The sequence below is a fragment of the Chiloscyllium plagiosum genome, unplaced genomic scaffold (assembly GCF_037043375.1).
Source record: "Chiloscyllium plagiosum isolate Xiang-an unplaced genomic scaffold, Cpla_swu_hap1 HiC_scaffold_45, whole genome shotgun sequence".
Classification (NCBI taxonomy): domain Eukaryota; kingdom Metazoa; phylum Chordata; class Chondrichthyes; order Orectolobiformes; family Hemiscylliidae; genus Chiloscyllium; species Chiloscyllium plagiosum.
This window is the reverse complement of record NW_028270183.1, coordinates 84,906,777-84,931,501: the sequence shown is the minus strand read 5'-3', so window position 1 is coordinate 84,931,501 and position 24,725 is coordinate 84,906,777. Positions and strand designations below refer to the sequence as shown.

The 24,725-nt window shown below is 40.0% G+C and overlaps 2 gene segments (V, D, J or C); both read right to left on the bottom strand.

The window, feature by feature from the left end:
- Positions 1–210: 210 nt before the first annotated feature.
- Positions 211–4,681, bottom strand: LOC148136781 (Ig heavy chain C region, membrane-bound form-like). The segment is given in 4 exon segments: positions 211–658; positions 798–925; positions 3,756–4,085; positions 4,541–4,681. Coding segments are annotated over 3 exon segments (288 nt in total).
- LOC122545339 (Ig heavy chain C region-like) lies at positions 4,655–22,184 on the bottom strand. The segment is given in 6 exon segments: positions 4,655–4,833; positions 6,780–7,091; positions 10,174–10,479; positions 20,382–20,472; positions 21,571–21,954; positions 22,083–22,184. Coding segments are annotated over 4 exon segments (816 nt in total).
- Positions 22,185–24,725: the final 2,541 nt, after the last annotated feature.

Sequence of the window (24,725 nt, the reverse complement as noted above, 5' to 3'; positions counted from 1 at the left end):
CATTCTGCCTATGGAGTGTTCCATCAGGCATATCGTGTGAAAGATGTATTTACATTAGTGGGCTGCATGGTAGCGCAGCATTAAACTAAATGACTGGATAAAATACAATCAAACAGAACAAGTGAAAGTATTTGGCTGGGAAAGGAGTAGGATGTGGGTAAATGTATTATTACTGACTGGCCTTGAAGAAAGAATTAAGCAAACTCAAGATTAGTGCATATTCATTCGAGATTTATTAACCATTTCAGAAAGCATTTTTATCCAAAAAGTTGATGTAAAAGCTAACAGAAGTGAATACAATGGCTGGATGCCACATTGAGACGAGAACACATGCGCTGTGAGCTGGGAATTTTCTGTACATCAGTAACAGTCACAAGAAAGGGAATACAAAGGCTCATCAGAAAGGGTAGGCAACCATTCTGAGTAAGGAACAAATAAAAACAAAACAAACGGGCTTTAAACAACTGGGAAGCTACAATATCTCAAAGATATCAAAGTAAAAAGGAAAATCCATCAATAATTGTCTCAGTTACACGCTGATAAACTGAAGTCATCTCACTGTTAGAGTCAGCAACAGGACAGATTGGAGATTGGGAATTCAGAGACCTTGATAAGCAGATCAGGAAAATCAAAGGGGTCCACAACTCATTCACTTAACCTGGAAAAGAGAGAGAAAGCAATGACGCAGATATTTATGATCAGGGACTTTCAGATTTAATGTTTATTCAATGGCACACTTAGAGATTTCACAAAACATATTGGGCTGCTTGGCGTGAGAAAGATGTGATTATTCTCACCTTCACCAGAGTGACGGCAGCGCTGTAGAAAATACTCAGGAAGAACAAGGTGATGAACGTGGAAGCAGTTGTCCAGATGTTGCTGTTATCATCCTCATAGTCTTCAATCCAAGTGCGATCTATTGAATCTATGAATATAAAGCCGAGAGAACGCATTTAGATTGTTTATTGATCCAGATCGATCTATCTGCATCCAAGTCATGTAATTGGAGACCATTACATCTTCATAAAGCAGTCAGGTATTTCTCAATGTGACTCTTATCTGTATCTATTAGTGCATTATTGACTCAGCAAGAAATTACAAATACTAACTGCACATGTTCTTTCTTCATTGTCCATGTCAGAACGTTTTAAATGATTTTTCTTTTCATCTATTATTTAAGGATATTATTATTTGAGGAATGCTTATTACGAATGATGATTTTAATTATATCATTATATTTTAAATATAGGCTGTGACAGCACTTTAGTTGAAAATTGTGGCCATCACTGAATAAAAGTTCAAATGTGATTCTCATCTTTTATATTGGTGACCAATTGCTTGGCAAATCATGAATATAAGTGACATCACAGTCAGGACATTGCTTCATATTTTAGTTTGTAGGATCTGTATATTTAGGAATAAGTTTTTGTACGTGTGTCACTTAATTTATTTGATCTACTGCTTGGTATGTTTGGTTTCCCTTTAATGTTTGTGTATGTGGTTATGGAAGTCTCTTACTTCACTCTTGCCCATGTTGGAGTCTGTGCATGAATAAACATATTCCTGTTCCTTTACTGCTGGTGTGCTTATGTGTTTGTGCACCGAATTTTTTGTCTTTTCACAGTGTGTAAGCATCATCATGCTAATATGTCACTTTGTTGCTGCCTATGTTTATCTTGTAATGTCTTTGTGAGTGTTCACTTTTCATTAGTGCTATCTAAAAAGTGTGCTTTTGTGTCTATTTCAGATCCTCCCTACACTGGGATATTTTCATGTTTATGCTTAATAAATGTTAGCACGCAATGTTATGTTTTGATGGATGTTTATATTTATATGATGATGATTGCTTGTGTGGCAATCTTTCCCAAACCATCTCCTGATCAGCTTGTTTGTGCTATTGTTTGTGGATGCTTGCTGATCCTTGTGCCCATTAACCTTATTTAATAAACGCCCCTCTATTTGTTCATCTATGCACTTGTGTGTCTGCATGTGAGACTCTGAATTTGTGTGTGCGTGTGATATTGTGTCCATGCTGATCAATGTGGTTTCAAAATAACTAATTCAGCTGCCTCAGTCATCATTTGTTTGTGATTCTGAAAATGGGAAAATAATGATATTAATGTTTATCTCTGTGCACTTACGTGCCTGTGTGAGTTGACATGTGGGAGGACATTTTTCAGATTTTATATCTGTGTGTTCATGTGTGTATGTCTGTACGCATTTTGCTGTATGAATGTATATGTATTCATGCTCATTTGAGTGTTACCGTGTGTCGATGTTTCTCATGGTTATGTGTGAGTACTCCTGTTCATTTGTGCAAATGATTTTCTTTCGGTGTATGTGAGTTTTTGTATGAGCTTAGGTGAGTGTTCAAGTACCACTTGCATGTGTGGCTCTATGCGAGTATGCGTGTGTGACATCTTATCTATATGCTCATTTGAGTGTGCACATAAATATGTGTCTTTAGGTGAGAGCCCGTATATGTATCATTACGTGTGTATTTGCGATCATCTCTCTGTATCTGTTCTTATACCAGACTGCAATTTTTATTATTCTAATTTATTGTTCTAATTTTAATGCATTGCCCATAATTAGATTTTGACCTTGGTGTTACAGGAAACATTTCCCATCGTCGTGGAGAGATAAGCGTTTTATGAGCAACTCTTCTGGTGCAGTGATAGAACTTCTGTCTGAGAGAAAAGCGTGAGTTCAAATCCCCACTGCCCCAGAGATAACATTTCTGAATATGTTTATTAGAAAATGTCTACTTGTGATCTGTCTGTGAAACAAAATGATATCAGGTATTCGAATACCAGAATTGATCCCATGTGCTCCAGAAAACTGAGACAAAACTATGGAATTCAAACTGGGACGATGCAAACACCAGTTTTGGATTATGGGAATTAATGTTAATTATTTGTTAACAGAGCCAAGCGTGTCTAACATGCTTCAAAGGTATTGTTTTTCATGGAAATGTTAAATCTTTGGACAGTAAGCAAGAAGCTGACTGTCCCTGTTAGCAACTGGGTTACATTACAGAGGACATCTACCATGAAAGCTCTGGACAGGGAGCCAGAGGACAGACCATTCATCGTTCCCCTCCCCTCTGCTCCACAACAACTTATCTGTTGATTCTCTTTGGTGTGAAAGTGAAGATACATTCTGTCAACTCATGCGCTGGCGCAAGATCCCTGGCAGTTCCCCAGAAACAAAGGTTACATTCAAACTGTTCTGCATTCTTTATGATTGGTATGTTCCAATCAAGTTTAATTTTAAAGTGTCTTAAATTTACATTTCCAATTGGTGCAATTTGGCAGTTTAAAACTGACATGAATTTTGTAAGAATGTCCAATCGGGGGAATCAAAAACACCAAGTTCAAAACTCGTGCCCTACCCTTGACATAAAATGGACATTGTCAGATTTTGTCACAGCGGGATTTAGGATGGATAACGTCCTTGGCGGAATCCTGCAATGAGTGAGCTTTACTCTATCTCTGACCCAGGGTGTATCTGAGCAGAGAACATTAACTGCACAAGACACTCGTCCTAGACCTGTTAATAATCTACTTTAACTACACAGATGGAATGTAAGTCAGAGTGAGAAACAACTAATTCAGTATTTAACTCACAACTGGAGGAAAAAAAAAACACTTCATTACTTCTGTTGAATTATTAAATGCAACTTTGAGATTTTTATTGACATGAATTAACAGTGTCCATCAGTGCAAGTGAAATGTTTACAAAACTCGGTTTACCGCTGGATTTATCGACTGTTCTGTTGATGATCTTCAATGGAATCGCTTCATGTCCCACCACACAGGAGTAAGAAGCACCGCTGGCCCACTCCTCCGCTGTAATGGATAACAGGCTGTAGATAAAGAAGGAAGTGTTGTCGCTCTCCGCCATCACCTCGGTGTTCTTGTAGTTACTGGGATTCACCGGCTTGTCATTGTTTGTCTACTTGATGAAGATCTCTCGGGTGGAGAAACCTCTCACTAAACAGGTGAGGGAGAGAAACCTCTGAGCGGAGATTTCTTCTGTTGGTGGCAGGAGGACCGACACTGATGGCTCCAGCGGATTGATCACTGCAGAATATTTGAGACAAATATAAATCAACCAAAAACATCCTGAACCAATATCACAATTTCACTAAATATTAAAATACGCCATGTTTAATTTGGGATTTATTCACTTTTGTTTTTTAAAGGAGCAGAATGGTACACATACTGTCCAGTAAAAAAAGTGAAGTTTAATGTGAAAGTTGTCTCCAAGTTTCCAGCCCACAACGAGGACATTCTGGCCATTTGTCATTGCTGATGGTGACGTCACAACCCAGCCTTCTTCCCACCTTATCTGACTTAATCAGAATACAATATCCTTTGGTCCATCTTTTTCTGAATCAGCTACTTAGCTATCCTGCCTTCAGATGCATCATTAATGCTCCCAACGGTGTTGGTTCATTTCCAATCAAAGCCTATCATTGATGTAACTGGATCTGGATTACACATGGGATCCTTTGTGCTTTAATCTCACCGCTCACCTTTCTCCTTGTGGATGGAGTCTCTCAGCGGAGTCGGTAGATTCTGATGGTACACCACACATTCAAAAGTAACGCCACTCAGCCAGGCTTCAGTAGAAATGTCTCATTTGCTGATCACGCTGTCGGGATTCTGTCCAGGCTGCTCAGAGGCTTCTTTTCTTGTTTCCAGGTCACATTGACTCCAGAAGGAAGATTGGACACAACGCAGGTTAACGTCACCGTCGCCTCCAGTAAGACTTGTTCTACTGGCGGTGGGAGGATTTTAACGGTGTTAGGGTGACACTCGGTATCTTCTATGAAACAAAAATCAAAGTCAATGAAAAATGACCCTTTCTGATACAAACAGCCAATCTTCAGATTACTCCTTCACAGGGTGAAGACCCCACCTTCAAAATGGCAACTCCAACTATTGCTGAAACGATGCTTACTATTGTTGATGTATTTTGATCTGTGAAACATTTGTGATTAGCTATAACATACCCTGTGTAATTATTCCTAAAGAACACTGGCTTTGTAACTCGTGAAACCTGTGAAAAAAGTAAAATCATCAAAGATACCATCATGTAACCCATGGAATTATCTTTCTTTCGGAGTTTGTCTCTCACTTAAGACCATCTATTGATACTTGTGACAAGAGTAATCTGAATAGAATGAATTCATTTCCATGTTCATAACCTTTAGGTGCAAGTGCTGCTGGTCACACTGACTGCCAAATCACATCCCAAATTTTGGACAGATTATAATAAATAATAATTATTCTCTTTGCAGAGTTCTAAAGTGTCACAGGAGCGGTGAACAGCCATTGAAATTCTATTCATTATATTTAACGTGATCAAAAATACTTTGCGTTATTGGTGTGATGTCATTCTCTAATTTATGTCATTGTTCCTCGTGGGCTGTGTTTGGAGTAGATCTGAAAACAAGACACTGAGTACAGCATTGGATATCGAGAAGGACACCCATCTCCTTAAGTCTTTCCCTCCATTCAGTTAGTTCATAACTGGTCTGTACTTCTACTTAATTTACCAAGCTGCATTTTTTAATTTCTTCATAGAGCAGGGGAGAAAAAAAACAAACAAAAGCGTCTTAAATTAATCTACAAACTCGATGGAAATGTGCACTAATTTTATCGACATCCACTACTCACTGTGTAAACATCATCACCCCAAACCAGGCTAAATCAGCCTGTCTCGAGTTCCTAGTTCATTCATCCCTATATCCCTATTACAGCATTCCCACCAGAATTTATTCTCCTGCCTCATCCACTAATTACAGAGAGCATCTTAAAGCAGCTCAGTGAGATCACGTTTATCCCAGTTCATCAAATGTGATAGCCACTTGGTCTGTGGTCTGATCCCATAAATGAAGTTAAAGAGCTCAGTACCAGATAAAAATCGATGTCGTACAATGTCCAACCAACAGGTCATTCCTGAGCAGGGAATGAAGCATTGAACGCATTTTGATTTATTCTCAAGTAAGGGTCACTGCATATTTTAACCACGTCAATTTGATAGAGGTTCAGAATAAGGCTGTTCGGCCAATCCAGAGTTTAGATCAGAATGATGCTGGGAAAGCACAGCAGGTCAGGCAGCATCCGACGAGCAGGAAAAACGACGTTTCGGGCTAAAGCCATTCTCCTGCCTTCTCCCCGTACTAAACAAGAGCCGATCTATCTCTGCCTTGAATACACACAATGGTCTAGCCTCCACAGCCCTCTGCAGCAACATGTTCCACAGACTCATCACTCTCTGGCTGAAGAAATTCCTCCCCATCTCAGTTCTAAACGGTGCCCCTTTGACCCTGAGACTGTGCCCTTGGGTCCTAGTCTCGCTGACCAGTCAAAGCATCTATTCCACATTCACTCGACCTCAGTTTCTCAGTATTTTCTATGTTTCAATCATATATCTCTCCAATATCCCCCCTCCACCCCAAACCTACCCTTGAAGCAGCTACCAGGCAAGGATTCAGCACTCTGAATGCCTCTCCCAGCATGGTCTGGCAACAAACTATTTAACAAAGCTCACTGTCTATATATCTATCTTCAACAGAGAGGAAACATGCTTTTCTGACTTGCCAAAAGGTTGAATTATGAGCAATGCTGATGTAACACTCAAACTGAAATGAGATACGTGGCATGTTGGCAAATGAGAAGCTGTACCGTGCTGTTTACTACGCCTGATAAATTGATTCACATCAGAGTTCAGAATGATTTGTAGCTCTCTCAGTCTGTGTCTCTTACCCTGGAGTGCAGTGATGTTTTTACTTTGAGTGTTCTCTCCATGAGTGACCTGGCAGGTATAGACTGCGCTGTTGTACCATTCACCATAAGGGACCATCAGCCGACTCGTCACTGAGAAGTTCCCGTTTGCCTCACACACGGGAGACGTGAAGAAGCCAGAATCCAAGGGTCGGCCATTTTTCAACCAACTGACGGTGATTGACTTCGGACGGAACTCGATGATTGAACAGACGACGGTTGCAAACTTGCTGCTTGCGATTTCTTCACTGGAGCTCACAGTTAGGAGAAGGGTTGGTTGGAGAATATCTGGACCTTTAGGAAACACATCGTATACATTATCCGATGAATTTCATAACAAATACAATCAGTTCTCATATATCAAGGTTTCTTGTGGTTAATGGATACAAGAATCATAATTGTGCAGAGTGCTGGAGAAGCTGGGATCCACACAGAAAGATCAGCAGGACAATGTGAAAGGCTAAGCTTAGAGGACACAGCAAGGGAGTCAAGGAGGCATAGAAACTGTAGGCCGGTAATATCAGAAGGGAGATAGCAACGTTGGATGGTATTCGTTTTAATGACAGAGTCTGATGAACAAGGCAGACGAATTACTGGCATAAATGAAGAAATGATGTCGTTGCTATCATGGAGACATATTGAGAGCCGGGCAGGAGTGGCTATTCAATATTCCAGGATTTAGTGCCTTCAGGCGAGACAGGAAAAGATAGAAAATGATGGGGGCGGGGGTGTGCGGTACAGAATGTTGTTTCTGTCGCAATTCTGACAAGAGTATTTTAGGCTGTAAAGACAAATGAAATCATGGATACCTCCTTGAACAAAGGCAAATGGACAGTACTTCAAAACCAAAACACAGCAAACATAACTACTGGGAGAGCACGATAGACCTTACTATTGGTTCAAAAGACCAAATGCAAATACATGGGCACATTTCAGAGACATGTAAATTAAATAGGGGAATGAGAAAAGAGGTTTTTAACTTCGTCAGCATAGGCTTGGATATTCACTTTGTTAAAAATTTAGAGGGAGCACAATTCTGAAAATGCCCCGAGGAGAATATTTGAACAAAGTATGTGCTTAATACAGAGAATTTTAATCCAGACCTTGCAAGAGAGGGGTGAACCTGAACTTAACTTTAGGGAATGAAGTCGACCCAGTGGGTAAAACATCAATGGTGGAGCACTTTGCAGACAGTGACCGTAAATCAGTTGGATTTCAGATTGTACTGCAAAGGAATAGAAATTGGCCCAAAGTTCTGAAAAGTGGAAGGACAATTTTAGTTAGATCAGGTAATGACTTAACCAGAGTGGACTGGAAGCTGACACTTATTGGTAAATCTGAGTCAGAGCAGTGTGGCACATTTAAAAAAGAGATAGGAAAATCACAGGGAGGACATTTCCCAGGAAGCCACTGCGTGGGACCAAGAATGCAGCGGGCTCTGGACACCAAAGGGCATGGAGGGGGAGATAAAGAGAAACAAGGGAGGCTTCCGGTCTATACTGAAATCTCAAAACAATATAAACTAATATGGAGTACAGAACGTGCAAGGGGGAGTTTGAAAGACAAAGGAATTAGAAGAGCAAAAGGGACCATGAGAAAATAATAGCAGTCAAAATAAAGGAAAATATTTTTAAAGTTACAGGCTCATTCATAATAAAAGAATTATTCGGGAAACAGTAATGCCCAGTAACTGTTATTATTGGAGTCGAGCCAGTGGATTAGGTTGTGGTCAAAACGAATGTGTTGTGTCAGTGTTCACTAGGAAGAGGGACAATGTGGGGACAGAAATCATGGAGGGGTGTTGTGATGTACTTTCAGAAATTAGGACACATGACGTGATGTTCTGTGTTGTCTTGCTGAATGAAAAGTGGTTATTTTTCCAGGGCAGATGAAAAGTATACGAAGCGGTTGAGCGATGCAAAGGATGAAATAGTTGGGTCGCTGACAATAATTTAGAATTCCTGTCTGGCCACAGCACTTGTGCCAAGTGAGTGTAGATCAGACAACGTTGCACTGTTATGCAGGATGAAGGAAGGGATAAATAATGAAAACACAGATCTGTCAAGCTAGTCTCAGTGGTCGGGAAACTATTGAGAAGTGAAATTAGTCTTCATTTGGAAGATAAATCAACAATTTTCAGCACGGTTTTATTGAGAGGAAGTCATGTGTAACAATTTGATAGTAGTTTTCATAGAGATAACTCGATGTCCAGATGATAGCAATAATCAGAGCCAATGGGATCCGAGTTAATTTGACAGATTGGATCTAGAACTGGCTGAGTGATGGGAGCAGGGAATAATAGTCATCGGGTGCCTGCGTGACTGGAAATCTGTCTCCTGGTGTTCTGTAGGGATTAGTGTTGATTTCCGTGCAATGTATCTTACATACCAATGATTGAGACTCAAATTTAGGAGGATTAACCAGTGAATTCACAGATGAAATGAAAACTGTCATGTTGGTAAGTCATGAGCATAATGGCTTTAGATTGCAGGAGGATATAAAAGGGTTGGTTGTATGTGAAGAGAAAAGTTGCAAATGGAAATTATTCTGAATAAATGTAAGGTGAAGAATCGGTAGAAGAATCTGTGAGGTATGACGTTTTGAATGGTGGAACCCTGGAAAGGCCTGAGGATCTTTGGTGCATGTACCTACCGATCCCCTATAGTACTGTGTCATCTGGATAAAGAGGCTAAGAAAGTGGGAGGATATTTGCTTTTCTTAGCCTAGACATTGACAATGAAGAATGGTGAGATGATACTGGAACTTAATAAAACACTGGTTAGGCCATACTGAAGCGTTGTGTGCATGTTATCGAAGGAATGTGATTACACTGAAGGCAGTATTGATGAGATTTGCCAGGATCTTGCCTGGGTTGGAGGGTTTTAGTTATGAAACTAGTTTAGATACACAGTGGTTTTCCTTGGAGCAAAGGAGAATTAGGGAGAAGATTATCATGATGTCTAGAATTATTTTAGGCATAGACAGGGTAAACTGGATGAAACCTTTCCCCTTGATGGAGAGATCAATGCCTCAGGGGCACAGGGTGAAGGTAAGGCCAAGAGCTTCCAAGTGGATCTCAGGGGAAAACAAAATCAAACAGAGGGTGGTGTTAGCCTGGAGCTCAGCACCTATAAGTCATGTAGAGACTGAGCCCCTCATAATAAGTATGAAGGGCAAGCCACACAAGGCAATGGATCATGTGCTGGCACATGAGACTGGAATAGTTAGGTGGTTGTTATTGATAGGCGTGAATTAGGTGGATCAAAGGGCCTTTTTCCTGTGCTGTATAAGGTGAGTCTATGAAAACGGTTATAAATAATGCCTTATTCATGTTAATCACAGATGATCTGTTTATCTCAGTTCCCACAACACGTACCTGGACATGGCATTACTTTGCTCTTGTGTGACCCGCTGTGTTGAACCTCACAGGAGATTTTGCTGGGGCAATCTACCTCTGACTCGGGCAGGGTTAACTGGCTGCTCAGGGTGTAGGTTCCCTTCTTGTTTCTCACTGATGGGTAAGTCTTCAATCCAGTCGTGATTAGCTCCCCACCTTTCTTCCAGGTTACCTTGGTGACGTCAGGGGAATAGTCCATCGCTAAACAACCAAAGATCACAGAACCGGTGTTGTGCTCCTGACAGGAGGAGACCAGGCCATAAAGCGTGGGGGGAGACGGTGTCTCTACAATAGAATGACCAATTGAGCATGTTAGTTTCTGTTAATTTGATCTTATCAAATGTATCCTCAGCTGTAAACGTTTGCCAGTATGCTCCCGCTGAAGTCGACAGCATAACTGGGGTTTATTTTTGTTTCCTATCAATTGCTGACCATGGTCATTGGTTCCCTCTTTAGAAACATGCCCTGTTTCTATTACCACATAATTTGGGAAGAAGAACATCCTGATCCTACCCCAGTAACTGTTTGAAGATCTCACGAACTGACACTTTCACTGGATTGCTGTGAAGAGCAGAGATGTTTCACAAAATACAAACCAAGGAAATGCAGATTCATCTGGCCATTTGGCCCAACAGGCCCACACCCACCCTCTGAAAAGTAACGCATCCAGACCATACCCCTACCCTATTATGCTACAGTTAACCCTGACGAATGCATCTAAACTCCCAATCACTGAACACAACATTTGCAATTCCCCCAGCTTGCACATCTTTGGACTGTGGGAGGAAACGCATACAGACATGGGGAGAAAGTGCCAACTCCACACAGACAGTCACCCGAGGCTGGAATGGAACCCGAATCCCTAGCACTGTGAGGCAGCAGCACTAACCACGGAACCAGCGTGCCACCCCACTGGCTACCGTGCTGCTGGAAATACCCAACAGCTGGCAGTACCCCCGGAGAGAAATCAGAGTGAATCATAGAACATAGAACATTACAGCGCAGTACAGGCCCTTCGGCCCTCGATGCTGCGCTGCCCTGTCATACTAATCTGAAGCCCATCCCACCTACACTATCCCATGTACGTCCATATGTTTGTCCAATGACAACTTAAATGGACTTAAACTTGGCGAATCTACTACCGTTGCAGGCAAAGCATTCCATACCCTTATTACTCAATGAGTAAAGAAACTACCTCTGACATCTGTCTTATACCTATCTCCCCTCACTTTAAATAGAGGACCATAAGGTTCAGAGACTTTGGAGTGTTACAGCTGAGTATTTACGTAAATATGATTTGAGAAATGAACAAGTAATCTTTAACTTTAATAACTATCAAACTGACACCCAGTTCACCAGCAAACCTCATCTTTCAAACTAACCACTGCACTTACTCTGTCTAGACCGAAATTTCCACTCACATTGACAAACCCTACCCTGCTGTACATCCATTCATGCCCGGAACACACAACCCCTATCACACGAAACACATCCAAGGCAATCCATATTGGTAGTGTAGCTGAGCAGAGAGATCTCGGTGTCCATGTACATAGATCCCTAAAAGTTGCCAGCCAGTTTGATAGAGTTATTAAGAAGGCATACTTTGTGTTGGCTTTCATCGATATGAGTTTCAGAACCACGAGATTAGGCTGCGGCTGTAAAAAACTCTGGTGTGGCCGCACTTGGGAGTATTGTGTACTGTTCTGGTCACCACATTATAGAAAGAAAGTGGAAGCTTTGGAAGAGTTCAGAGGAGGTTTACCAGGATGTTGTTTGGTATGGCGGGAAGGTTTAATGAGGAAAGGATGAGGGTCTTGAAGCTGTTTTTATTTGAGGGAAGAAGGTTGAGAGGTTACTTAATTGAGACATAAGATAAACAGAGGGTGGACAGTGAAAGTCTTTTTCCTTGAGTAGTGATTGCTAGCAGGAGAGGACATAGATGATAGATGTCAGAGGTTGTTTCTTTACTCAGAGAGTAGTAGGGCCATGGAACGCACTGCCTGCAACAATAGTACACTCGCCAACTTTAAGGGCATTGAATAGGTTATTGGATAAACATATGGATGAAAATGGAATCGTGTAGGATAGATAGGCTTCAGATTGGTTCCACAGGTCAGCGCAACATCGAGGGCTGAAGGGCCTGTACTGCACTGTAATGTTCTATATTCTATATTCCAGATGGACATATGATCCCAATTCCTTTCACTCATTTACACTCCTGCCGCCCTGCACCTGGCCCATGGTGAATCTGGCCCTGACTGGACCTGGCACCATAATTTTCACAACCTCTGACAAAAGCCCACTACCCAAGACATGACCTCAGCCCATGATCAGTGACCTCTCATCTTAACCAAGTCAACCTGTGCACATTGCATCCCAGCTCCTTTCGCATCTGTCCTTTACCACCTACCATTTTGCCAGACTCCGAGCTTTACATTTTGACAATACGTCCCCCTGTCACTTCATTACAGTGACCCTCCACCCCCGAAACATCCTGGCACTCTGCCCACCTCTACACTAACCAGCCTGGCACACTGCCCACCTCTGCACTAACCAGCCTGGCAAAGACAGACCTCCTGCATTTCAGCTCAAACTACCCCTCACCTACCAAGCACAATTCGACCAAATTATCCTGTGACCATTACCATTTACCTTGATGCCACCTTGCCAGACAGAGTACATGCAAGCTTACCCAGCAGCCAGCCAACACCTCACAGCCTATCAGCCCAAACTCTCCCACATGCCCAATCTAGCCCTTCACTTGCTCACCACCTTCCAACTTTGAGCCTACCCCACCATAAAGTCAGTGAGTCATAAAGTCGTACAGCACAGAAACAGTTCCTTTGGTCCAGCTCATCCATGCTGACCAGAGTTCCCAAATTAAACTAATTCCACTTGCCTGCCTTTGGCCCATATCCATCCAGACCTATCCAGTTCCTGGAGCTATTCAAATGTCTTCTAAATGTTGGACCTATCTCTGCATTTACCACTTCCTCTGGCAGTTCATTCCAATGTTTTGGACAGTTACAACATGAAGCCCCAACTCCTGCACTCAGTGCTCTGACCAATGAAGGTACATGTGCCAAACACCTTCAACACACTAGGTACTTGAGACAACGCTTTCAAGAATCTATAAGTCTGAACCCTCAGGGTCCTCAGTGTTCAACATCACTACCCAGTGCCCTACCATTAACTCTGTAAGACTCTATGAGTCTGGACCCTCAGGGCCCTGTGTTTAACATCACTATCCAGTGCCCTACCATTAACTCTGTAAGTTGTGACCTGATTTGACTTCTCAAAAAGCAACACATCGTATTCATTTAAATTACACTCCATCTGCCACTCCTCAGCCAATTGGCCCAGCTGATCACGATCTCATTGTACGTTTAAATAACTTTCACTGCCAATTATACCACCGATGTCGGCGTTACGTGCAAACTTACAAACCTTGCCCCATTCAATGTTTTCATGGCTTTCAACCAATATTGTACTCTGTTTGCCTTTCTCCCACATATCCATAGCATTTTTTAAGGATTGAAGGAATCTATCTCCTTATTGAAATCATTTAATGTTTTGTCCTTAATCAATTTCTGTAGTAGAGAATTCCAAAGGTTCACCATTCTTTTGCTGAACAGTAAACAATCAGGTTCAATGTTATTGGTGTGTTGGGAAGACTGGTGAGCAGCAAGATTAATGATGATCCCATGAATGGAATAGCCTTCGAGAGGGGCCGAGGGGCCTTCTTCAGCTTCCATTTTGCATGCTGACATGTCCCTTCGGCAGCATGTTCCAAAACTGTGATCCTTGAGGATAAGGGCGCACATGCGTGTAAATGCTTCACCTGAAAGCTCTCCTCCAAATCAGACTTTAACTTGACTCTCAACTATTTCCCTGCTCGTTTCTTCTTCCTCAATCACAGCCATGGGACTCATTTCCTAACAGCGCTGTGAATGTGCTAATACCACACAAACTTCAGCAATTCAAATAGACTGATGACAACTGGTTTCTCAAGGCGATATAAAAAGTCTGACACTTCCACACCTGTCTGGAGATTCAAACAACCACTGGAAGAATTGAAAATTATTTGAGGCACTTGTGTGACTACACAAGATGATGTGGTTTCCTTTTGTGTGATTTGACTGTGTTTTCACTATTTCTTTATCATATAATAGGAATGAAGCTTCCCTCATTTTTAGCAAGGCAAACACACATTATATTTCTTTATTCCAGGGAAGTATAGTGTTAAATTAATGAAATATGATGATTGGGATGTTTCAATTGGAAATTGTCAGAGATTTAAAGTTTACTTTCATGAGCAATTAATTCCAGCCTCATTGTGTCACAGTACTCACAGGAATGTCTTTCAGAAATGGTGTCTCCCTTTGTTTCGGGCAGTCGAATCAGTAAATCTGGGATAGTTTTTGCTTGTTAATAAAAGGTGTTGAAGAGTTTTAGCCAAAGGGAGACCTGTGGATTTAGCTCACAGATGCTCCATGATCTAAGTAAGTGGTGGAACAGCTCGAGGGGCTGAGTTCCCTTCTCTTCCTCCTACCTTCCTATCATTGTGTCATTCATTAAGCTAGCACTGGCGGTGAACACTTTTTATTAAAATATTTCGATAAATTAATTGTTTCACACATGCTTTATAAAAAACTTCTGTTGATTATTTGGGACGGGATCATTGACATTCTCTATTTGAGTGATCAAAATAACTTCCACCCACTTACAGCAGCCACTGCGCTCTGGAGTGTGTTGTTACTTCATAATAGTTTCTTGTGAAACTACAGCTCGAGATCAGGGCGCTCAAATTCAATGATTCTCTGATATTTAATATCTCTGAACATTCGCAATTTGTTCAAATGCATCTTTTCTCTGAAGAACGTGTTTAATCGAACAGAACTTTTTTCAATGAAACAACAAACTTTAAATGCTAGAAAACTAAAATAAAATACAGCAATTTCTGAAGAAACTCAGTAGGTCTAGCAGCTCCTGTGGAGAGATTGCAAGGTTAACCTTTCGCACACAGAGACCCCCTCTTCACCAAATTGTTTTCATGTTTTTGGCACAAGAGCTCAACCTGTTAAGATAAACAGTGATTACGTTGGCTTGACTCCTGTTGGAAAATGAATTCTTAGCAGAGGTACTGGATGGTCTGAGATAGCAATTGAAGACCAGTTGAAAAGCTATTGCCATCTGCTGCAAGTGTTGGATTCAGCGGAACTCCCACCGTACTGAACAATCAAATTCAGCTACAGCACTGGTTTAATAAAAAGTAAAACAGCCTAAGCATAATCTCATCAAATATGCTTTGAAAATGATTCATTCTGGATTAGTTATAAATGATATTGTTAGAACAGCAAGACAAAAGCTGGGATTTCTTTGAGCACTTACTCCATTAACCCCATCTAGTGATGCCCAAAAGCTTGTGAACAAATATTGATCTGGAAAAAGCTGCTAAACACCAAAATTCTGTTTAATATCTAAGAGACACAAGTCAGGACAGCGATTGAATAGATTTCACTGGCGTCTGTGAGTGGAATTCCAACAAACACCCAAACATTTCAATCTGCTTTCTTGCACTGAAGTAACCTGATAAGAGATTGTGTTACATACCTCTCTAACAGGTTGTAAGTGAACACAGGCCACCTGGGACAGAATCAGGGACCCTACTACAACATCACAACAGACCTGAACACAATGAGCTTGACACTATCACGGAGAACACAGCCCACATGTTTTGACAATACATAAACCATGTTAGTTGTTATCACCTTCCAACAACCAGGGATTGTTCCAGAATGTTTGTACAATAAAAGTAACATTTCAACATTTATCCAAGAATGCTTTGACAGCAGCTCCAAATTGTTCAAACTCTATGGGAACTACAGCGGAATAAATCTAGGAATTGCATTGCCATCAATTCACTGTCACTGGATTCCAACAAAGAACTCCCTTCCTCTTTCCCCTGTGAATGTTGCTGCACCAGTTTGGAAAAGATTAAAATGTTTTGAAGTGTAATATGACCGTTGCCAGTGACATTAAAAGCTGATAATAGGTTTTCAAATAATAAGATGCAAAAAAATCTGATTCTACATTGTGCCACGAAACATGTCCTGCATAACTGAGGCACAAAGAAAATATACAGCATATTTCCCTTTGCCTCGCTCAATCAAATATCTCTTGTTGCCAACAACCAATTTCAAAACTCTTGCTGTCTGCCTTTTGTTCCTGAAACGTACATTCTGATTAAAACAACTTAGTCAGGGCTCTCAATTCTGAGGCACCTAATCGAATATTGTATTTCTGGCAGATAAAAGTGGTTTTGAAGCTCAAGATAAAATTGAACTGCCTGAGATTCAGGTATCCGAACTGGACAATTTACAAATGGTCAGGAACGTTGACAAGTTAGTCGGAGATAGCACTGAAACAAACTGCACAACAGACTTAATCCTAGAGGATACATTGCTCAACTCCTCACGTCAAATATATTCACTGTAATTGAACATTCATCAGAGGAACTAACCAGTGGATTAATGTGAATGAGAATGTCTTCACAATGAACATAAATAACCACTGAGTTAATAAACTTAATAAGTCATTGTATTTAACAAAATTATTGAGGTGGGAAATATCGCCAATTAAAGCCCAGATCCGGAGGAAATGGATTATTCTCTAAATTATTTTTACATATTCTTAAAACGTTCCTTGAACTGTGGAGATTTTGCATGCACTGCATAAAGTCCAGTGTGGAAAGCATTTCTGTTGAAGGAATTAGGGCAAGGTCATTTTCTTTGTTAACTGCTTTTAATGAACGAAAATGTTTAAAAAGATATGAATTGAAAACATGCTTCTGTCTGGAGTTGCCCACTTTAACGGATGTCTAAGAAAATGTGGGCACTTCTGCCTCACAGATCCAGGTACCCAGGCTCAGTTCCAGCCTCGGGTGACTGCCTATGTGGAGTTTACACAATCTCCCCTGTGTCTGTGTGGGTTTCCTCCCACAATCCAAAGATGTGCATGTCAGGTGAACTGGTCATGCTATATCGTCCATCGTGTTAGGTGCATTAGTCAGGGGTAAATATAGGGCAGGGGAATGGGTCTGGGTGGGTTACTCTTCAGAGGGTCGGTGTGGACTTGTTGGGCCAAATGGCCCGATACATACTACAGGAAATCTAATCTAAATGATTGTCACACTTAACTAATGTGAGCAGATTCCTTCCGATCGCTACATTGCAATAAATCGGTCAAGTATATAATTAAAATAAATATTAATCTATTTTCAGTGTCTGAATAAACAATGTGCTCTGTTATCCTCTAGTTCGTCTTCTGCAAACTTGTGAACTCTGCATCCGTCTGAACACATCGATGTAAAATGAATTCTCTGCGTTTGCAGTAAGCACGCCCATGGTTTTAAGATTAGGGTTCCTACAGTATAGAAACAGGCCATTTGGCCCAACAATTCCACACTGACCCTCTGAACAGTAAGTAGCCCAGCCAGACCCATTCCCCCTAATTTATATTTACCCCTGACTAATACAGCCTAACCTACACATCCCTGAACACTATGGCTGTGCTAAGTTGCACAAATCACCTGACTTGCCCATCTTTTGGACTGTGGTAGGAAACCAGATCGCCCGAAGGAAACCCACGCAGACACAGGGAGAATGTGCTAACTCCACACAGGCAGTCACCCGAGGGTGGAATCGAATTTGGGACCCTGGCACTGTGAGGCAGCAGTGCCAACCACTGAGACACCATGCTGCCCTGCGAGTTCATGAGTGGATCATTTTAATTAATTCAAAATTTGGCCTTGGTCACATAATTCACGATAGCAGTTGTTTCCGAAAGAATGACTCCTCAGTTGATATTTTGTTGTAAAATGTAACTATTTATTTAAAATGCACAGATTGGGAACAATCTAAAGCACTGTGCAGATTAAATAATTCAGTTCATGTTTTATTTTTATCCTGTAAATCCAGTTTAATCAGGGACATAACAATTAATTAACTCAAGTTACGTGTGAAACTGATCAAAGCAGTGAAACTGACCTGTTCTTCATAGAATTGAGCAGAATTTCCAAATGGTCTTTGCCAATGATCTTTTCCAGCCAGAAAAATACGTATGTAGTGTACAGCGGAATTGAAAGGTGTTTCTTGATCAATTATAACACAGTCATGGCATTTTTGCTCAAGAGCAAGAACTATTCGAACATTAGACTTTTGAAATTCTATTTATATTTCTCTATAACTTGTAAACTGTTTAAAAACAGATCTTGTGATTGAACTAGATAGTTGAGTTCTGAATTTGGATTGTAAAGCATGGATTAGATTAATCCTTAATTATTCATTTTAAGTAAAAATAGTGCCCGAAGGTATCTGTTTTCCCTTCATTTCTAAAACCTTTGCGATTTGCCTTTCACTTAATAATAGGCTTTATGAAATTTCACCTCGCATGCTGATTGCATTGAATGAGGAACCTGGAGCGGTTCACTGTCACCAACCGTGTTAACATTGCAAAAACAATGTAGAAACCAAAAACGGTTTCCCAAATATAACACATTTAATGTTACCCAAGCACAGTCCCCCGTCAACAGATCAATGATCACCAGATCACAACACGGTGTGTTTGCAGCAGAACTAGCTCTGCAAACATTTTCAACAGAACCAAGAACATGATGTAACCTCACAAAAAAAACAAATTGAAGTCTAACAAAGCTGCTCAGAATCCAGCAAACTAATGATTAAATTGAATAGAAATAGCAAGTCATAACAGCAGCCTTGTTTGTGAGGGGACTTAACACTTAAAGCTGTAACGTTTCTGGCAACAGTTCAATTTATTTCCAACCTGCACACCCTTCTTGATCGTGACAATCCTGTGCAGTGCACAGTAGAGCGGCTGAAGGCGCATATTGATTAATCACTTCATGGTCAAAACAAAATTACTGAATGGACAAATATTACCACTTTATAATTTTAAGTTAGTATCAATTACATAATCTGATCAATTCTGTAGTTTCAGATTTTAGTCCCAAATTTTATTTTGAATGAGGCTACTCAAAACAAAATTCAGTTAGTTTACAATTAGAACTGAGTTTTTTTTTTAAAGTCAATGCATTAAAAACTCGTTTTTTTTTTCATTTCTCACACTTCCGGGTTTCTGCCTTAAGTTGTTTTTCAGACCGTTACAAATGGATGTAATGTTTTCAACCAAGCAGAGAAAAATGTGTCAAAATAGTTTAACAAATGCAGAAATGATTCATGAAAAACAAAAGATCTTCACAAATATTGGTAATGAAAAGGTATCCAGAGAGACAATCTCCTCACCAGAAAGAAAACACCGATTACAGAAAGCATGAAAATGCAGATCAATTTCACAAACTGAATAAGATCCAATCAACTCAATTCAACAGAATCAAGGAAAATAAAATCAGAATCCAATCAACTCAGAACAACAGATTTGAATGAAACATAATCAGAATCCAAACAATTCAATTCAACAGAATCAAATAAAACAATTTCAAAAACCAATCAACACAATTCAACAAAACCAAGTAAAAACAAAGTCAGAATCTAATCAACACAGTTCAAACCGAATCAACTTAAACAAAGCCAAAATCCAATCAACTCAATTCAACAGAATCAAGTAAAACAAACTCAGAATCTCATCAACAGAATGCAATATAGCACCGCAAGAAAATTTTATGACAGTTTCTAACCTGCTTGTCATCAACAAAATTATCAAAATAGATGTGAAAATAGAATCATGGTAAGAACATGTATTAAAGAAATGAATAATGATATTTTAGCATATTTTAATCATGTTTGGTAATATCTCGAACATCTTTGAATTCTTAGCGTTTGTTATTGATAACAAAACTCATAGTCAGGGTGTCACTAACATTAAACATTATTTATAGCTGACTGATTAAGAGACATTATGCGTTTCAAGTAACCCAGCCACACAGAATGCCCATCTGATCAAAAAAAAGAGATACACGAAGCAACTGACTCCATCATCCCCATTGTAACTATTTGCTGAGCCTTAACTGAAGTCTATAATCAGTCTGAACAAAAATAAATCCAAACCAAACCAAACTCAGCACAGAATCTGAGTTTCATTTATTCCGGAAATTAGTCACATGAATAGAAAGTTTTTAAAAAGTCAGAAAGAAAGTTCAAGGGTCTTACCTGAAGTCACAGTCACCATGGTCCCTTGGCCCCAGTAGCCAAGGTAGTCACAGTGTTACATTCTCTGGACTGGGTCACACAATAACTAGCTCTGTATAAAACAAATCAAAAATCTACCATCATTTTAAATTTTCAGAACCACAGGCAAAATAAAGTCACGATAAATCTTCATCCACATAATTGCGCTAGTGAATTCTGATCATTCTTGATAAATTTTAATACTGTTTTATACTTCACCGAGTAACACATGAGCTGATTCTCAAAATCCCCAACTGGTATATCAATAATTACCCAACACTTTTACAAATTAAATAGTGATACTGGCATTAAACCGCACAGAACTAATACGGCACTGCAAGTTAAGATGGTTTGTAGAAGTAATCACTGACTAGTTTCAAACAATGGAGGCTGAATAGGTTTTTGTATTGATCATAATTGCAGTGTCACCCCAGTTATATCACTGTGAGACACGTTGTGTCAAATACTATGACAGACTGTAAACTGTAAAATGCAGGGAATTTCTTCACTTCCTAGAAAGCAGTGATTCAGACTCCTCTAAAAATGATTTGGTGCATGATTCCAGCTTTTACGATTCATTGCATTTTGAAAGCTTGGAATACTTTTCCAGGTTTGGTCTGCATTTAACTTGACAATCAACACGAAGAAGGTAGAAAAAAATTATACATTTGTACAAACTAGCACTACTGGATTGCGTTTAACTTGCATCTCACATTATTTCTCGCTCCTGCCATGGTAGAAATCACCAATTTGAGATAAACACTTGTCAGTGGTTTTTGTATGAGGACGGCGCTGTGCAGAACACTGTGACCCACTGTCGTATCACAATGATGTAGACCAGTACACTCATTCTCTGTTGTTTACTCGAGGTCTCAATTTTCATTTGAAAGAGCCATTTAGTTCTGATCATGTTTAGAATTAATGCCATAGTCGACATAACAATTAGCAGTGATTTCCTGAGCTGTCAGGTATACTAAAACTAACATTTTGTCAGAGCATTTAATTGATGGAAGTGTTAGCAGTACATATGACATGCCCACAACATTGTCCTATTGTGTCACCAGTTTGCTAGTTTAAATGGTACATTTCCTTTTTGATAGTTTTGTAAGAGGCAGCCTGAGGTCTGCTTCAGATCACAGTTGATATAATTGCATTTAAAACTCGTACTGACCGTCAGTTTATGGTGGAATTGACAAAATGTTCCCTCGAGCTGTTTTTGAACGGGTCCAGCCCTGGTTCCTCTCGCTGTGGTCTCTTGCACAGTAATAGATGGCGGTGTCTTCGATCTTCAGGTTCTCCATGTCCAACGCGAAAATGTTGTTTGAATTGTCTTTGGACGCAGTAAATCGACCCTTAATCGCTGGTGCATAGTTACTGCTGGATGAACGATAGTAGCGAACCAGTCACTCCAGAGCCTGTCCGGGAACCTGTCGGACCCAGTACATGTAGTAGCTGCTAAGATCGAACCCGCTGGTTTTACAGGTCAGTTTCAGGCTGCCTGCGGGACGGCCAGTCTCTGCCTCTGGCTGGGTCAAAACAATCTCCGCCTGGACACCTTTAAAAAAGAAAACAAATAAACTATGAGCATTAATGCTGATGACATGATGGCTGAGTGTTTTACATTCCAGCGGTAGACTAACATTGAGACAGAAACAAAGAGAGACTTGAACAAAAAACACTCACATGATAAGAAAGTCAGTAACAGACTGAGAAAAATTGTCGCCACAATCATTCTGATAAATTGTGGGAAACGGTTCTGCTAAGATCTTTCGAAACAGAGCCGACCCAGGAGTGTTGAATTACAGTCCAGTGCCAAAGGTTTATATGGCCATCGGAAGGTGGCAGGCTTACAGCTTCCGCATGTTGGTTTCCTGCTGGAGGCTGAGACTGGATCCTGGTATCAGCTTGCATAGCCCGAACACATGGGATCATGTCTTTACATGAGGTTCTGCTTAAACATGGACACATACACATATTGGGATATTGGTCTTGCTGAATAGCTTCTTTGGAAGTAAATTTGAGTAGCTTCAGGTCTGTTTCACATGATAGTTGCATGTATTTTGTTTAAAAAAAACAAATTCAACTGGAAGTTAGCTCCCTTTATTTCTACATACATTCACAAGCAGATAAAACTAAAATGAAAGTTCAAACATATTACCAGCTAATAAAACAGTTGAGCTTTTCTTCCCTGGATACTGCAAGTCTCTGTCGCACTACAAAATAACATGTAATTCATATGAAATATTTCAAAATTCAATTTAGGCAACTGAATACAGAGCGTGTCCAAAGTGATTATATTTAGAATATTCAATTAGAAGTTAACTCCCTTTAATCCTACATTCCACCACAAGCAGGTAAAGCTAAAAAGAACTTCAATAATATTATTAGCCAACAAAATGAATGACTTTATTTTTGCTGTCACTCAAAGTCTCTCTCATATTACAAAATAACATATCATTTCTAATCTGCGTTTCTAAATTCCGTTTCGGCAACCTAATATGGAGCATGTCTAAAGTGATTATATTCAGAATGTGAGTGTATGTCACTAAGCAGTTTGGACCCGGAGATTAGAAGCACCTCCTTACATTGCAGAATGTCTCTCCCTGCATTTTTTTTTCAAATTGCTCCGACACTAAAATGCACAGTAAAGGAAAGCTGTGTGCCTGAGAAACAAAATGTGAGTCCGCAGTGATACATAACACCTAGGTAAACTTTTGAAAGAGCATCTAATGAACTAGAACAAGACAGTCCATAAGTTTTTTTTAAATCCTCAACGTCTAAACCATTGTATGTAACAATCTGGGTACACCAGGAGTGTTTGGTTAAATTAGAGAGTATTACAGTAATAATTACCACGAATGTAGGTTATAAACAGTACATTTCTCTGCTCACTGATAGCTCTTACAGAGCAGTTAACTCATAAAAATCAGCAAATATTCGCTGTTACACTACACCAGTGTTAACCATGTATAAAGGGCTCAGTCAGTTTTAATGAGATACATGAATCAGAGAATGGTGTAACAAGTGATGTGAGTTTGAACCAATTGAATTTTGTTAATTTACTTTGAGATGATAACAAATGTTACTGCAATGTGGGATTTTGGATCCATTAACTTCATATTCAGGAGCTTTAAAGATACTCAGTAAACAGGCTGAACTAACCAGAACGTCACTGCATTCAATGTCCTGTTTTCTGATAGTCATACAGTGAATGCTGTATTCAGGGACTTTCCTTTTTAAAGAATAAATGCCAAGGGAAATGTGTCCATTGTGAGTAAATGGGAAAATATAGCTTGTTTGGTTGGACTTTCGTTGATTCATTTTCCCTTTAATCGGCCGGATACAATAGTTGGCAGCAATTAAGCTGACTGCAGAAAAGGTCCTTGAGTTCCCAGTTTCATTTACTGGAAGCAGGTGGAGTTTCTGCAGTCGATCAGAGATATTTTGTCTCACTGTTGACCAGTTGGTGGAAAGCCAACTGCAAACTATAACCACCGCCTCCGCAGAAACAAATCAACTCAGCAACAATGCTGGAGAAAAGTTTATTTTCAGTTGTGTAAGTTGGAGAACTAGTCACTCCTCTCATTGAAGGAAATATTCGCAGAATCTCAGATACAACCTTAACATCAACAGTTCATTCAAGGATCACTACAGCACTGTTTAATATTGAGAAAAATTGTCATAGAGTCATGGAGTGATACAGCATGGTTACAGACCCTTCGGTCCAACCAGTCCATGCCAGACATAATCCCAAACTAAACTAATCCCACCTGTGTGTACTTGGCCCATATCCTTCCAAACATTTGATAGTCATTTACTTATCCAAATGTCTTCTATAGGTTGTAAGTATCCACCACCAGATCACCCCACACACAAACCATTCTCTGTGTAAAAGGTTATCTCTGATATCTTTTTAAAAATTTTTCTCCTCTCATTGTAAAAACATGTTCCCTATTGTTGAAATCCCCCACCATAGCGAAAATACGCCACTGTCTTAGTCAAAAATTGAAAACAATCCCAGCTCCAAACATTTACAAAATATCACTATGGATCTTCCTCGAGTCCAAAAAAGATTGTCCCCTTTGATCAATGATTTGTAAAATTTACTCGCGTATCTACTGTGATAGACGTTTTCAAACAACTTCTTAAGTGCAAATGGTTCACATCAATCGGATTAAAGTAACATTTTGTGCACTACCCCACACACAAAAATAACAAGTTTGTTAACATGATTTGCTCTGAGGAACTCTACGATGGATTCTTTTATCAAACAAAATTATTTCCAATGTTGTGAGTGCTCATCTATCTTCTTTGCAATGGTCTGAA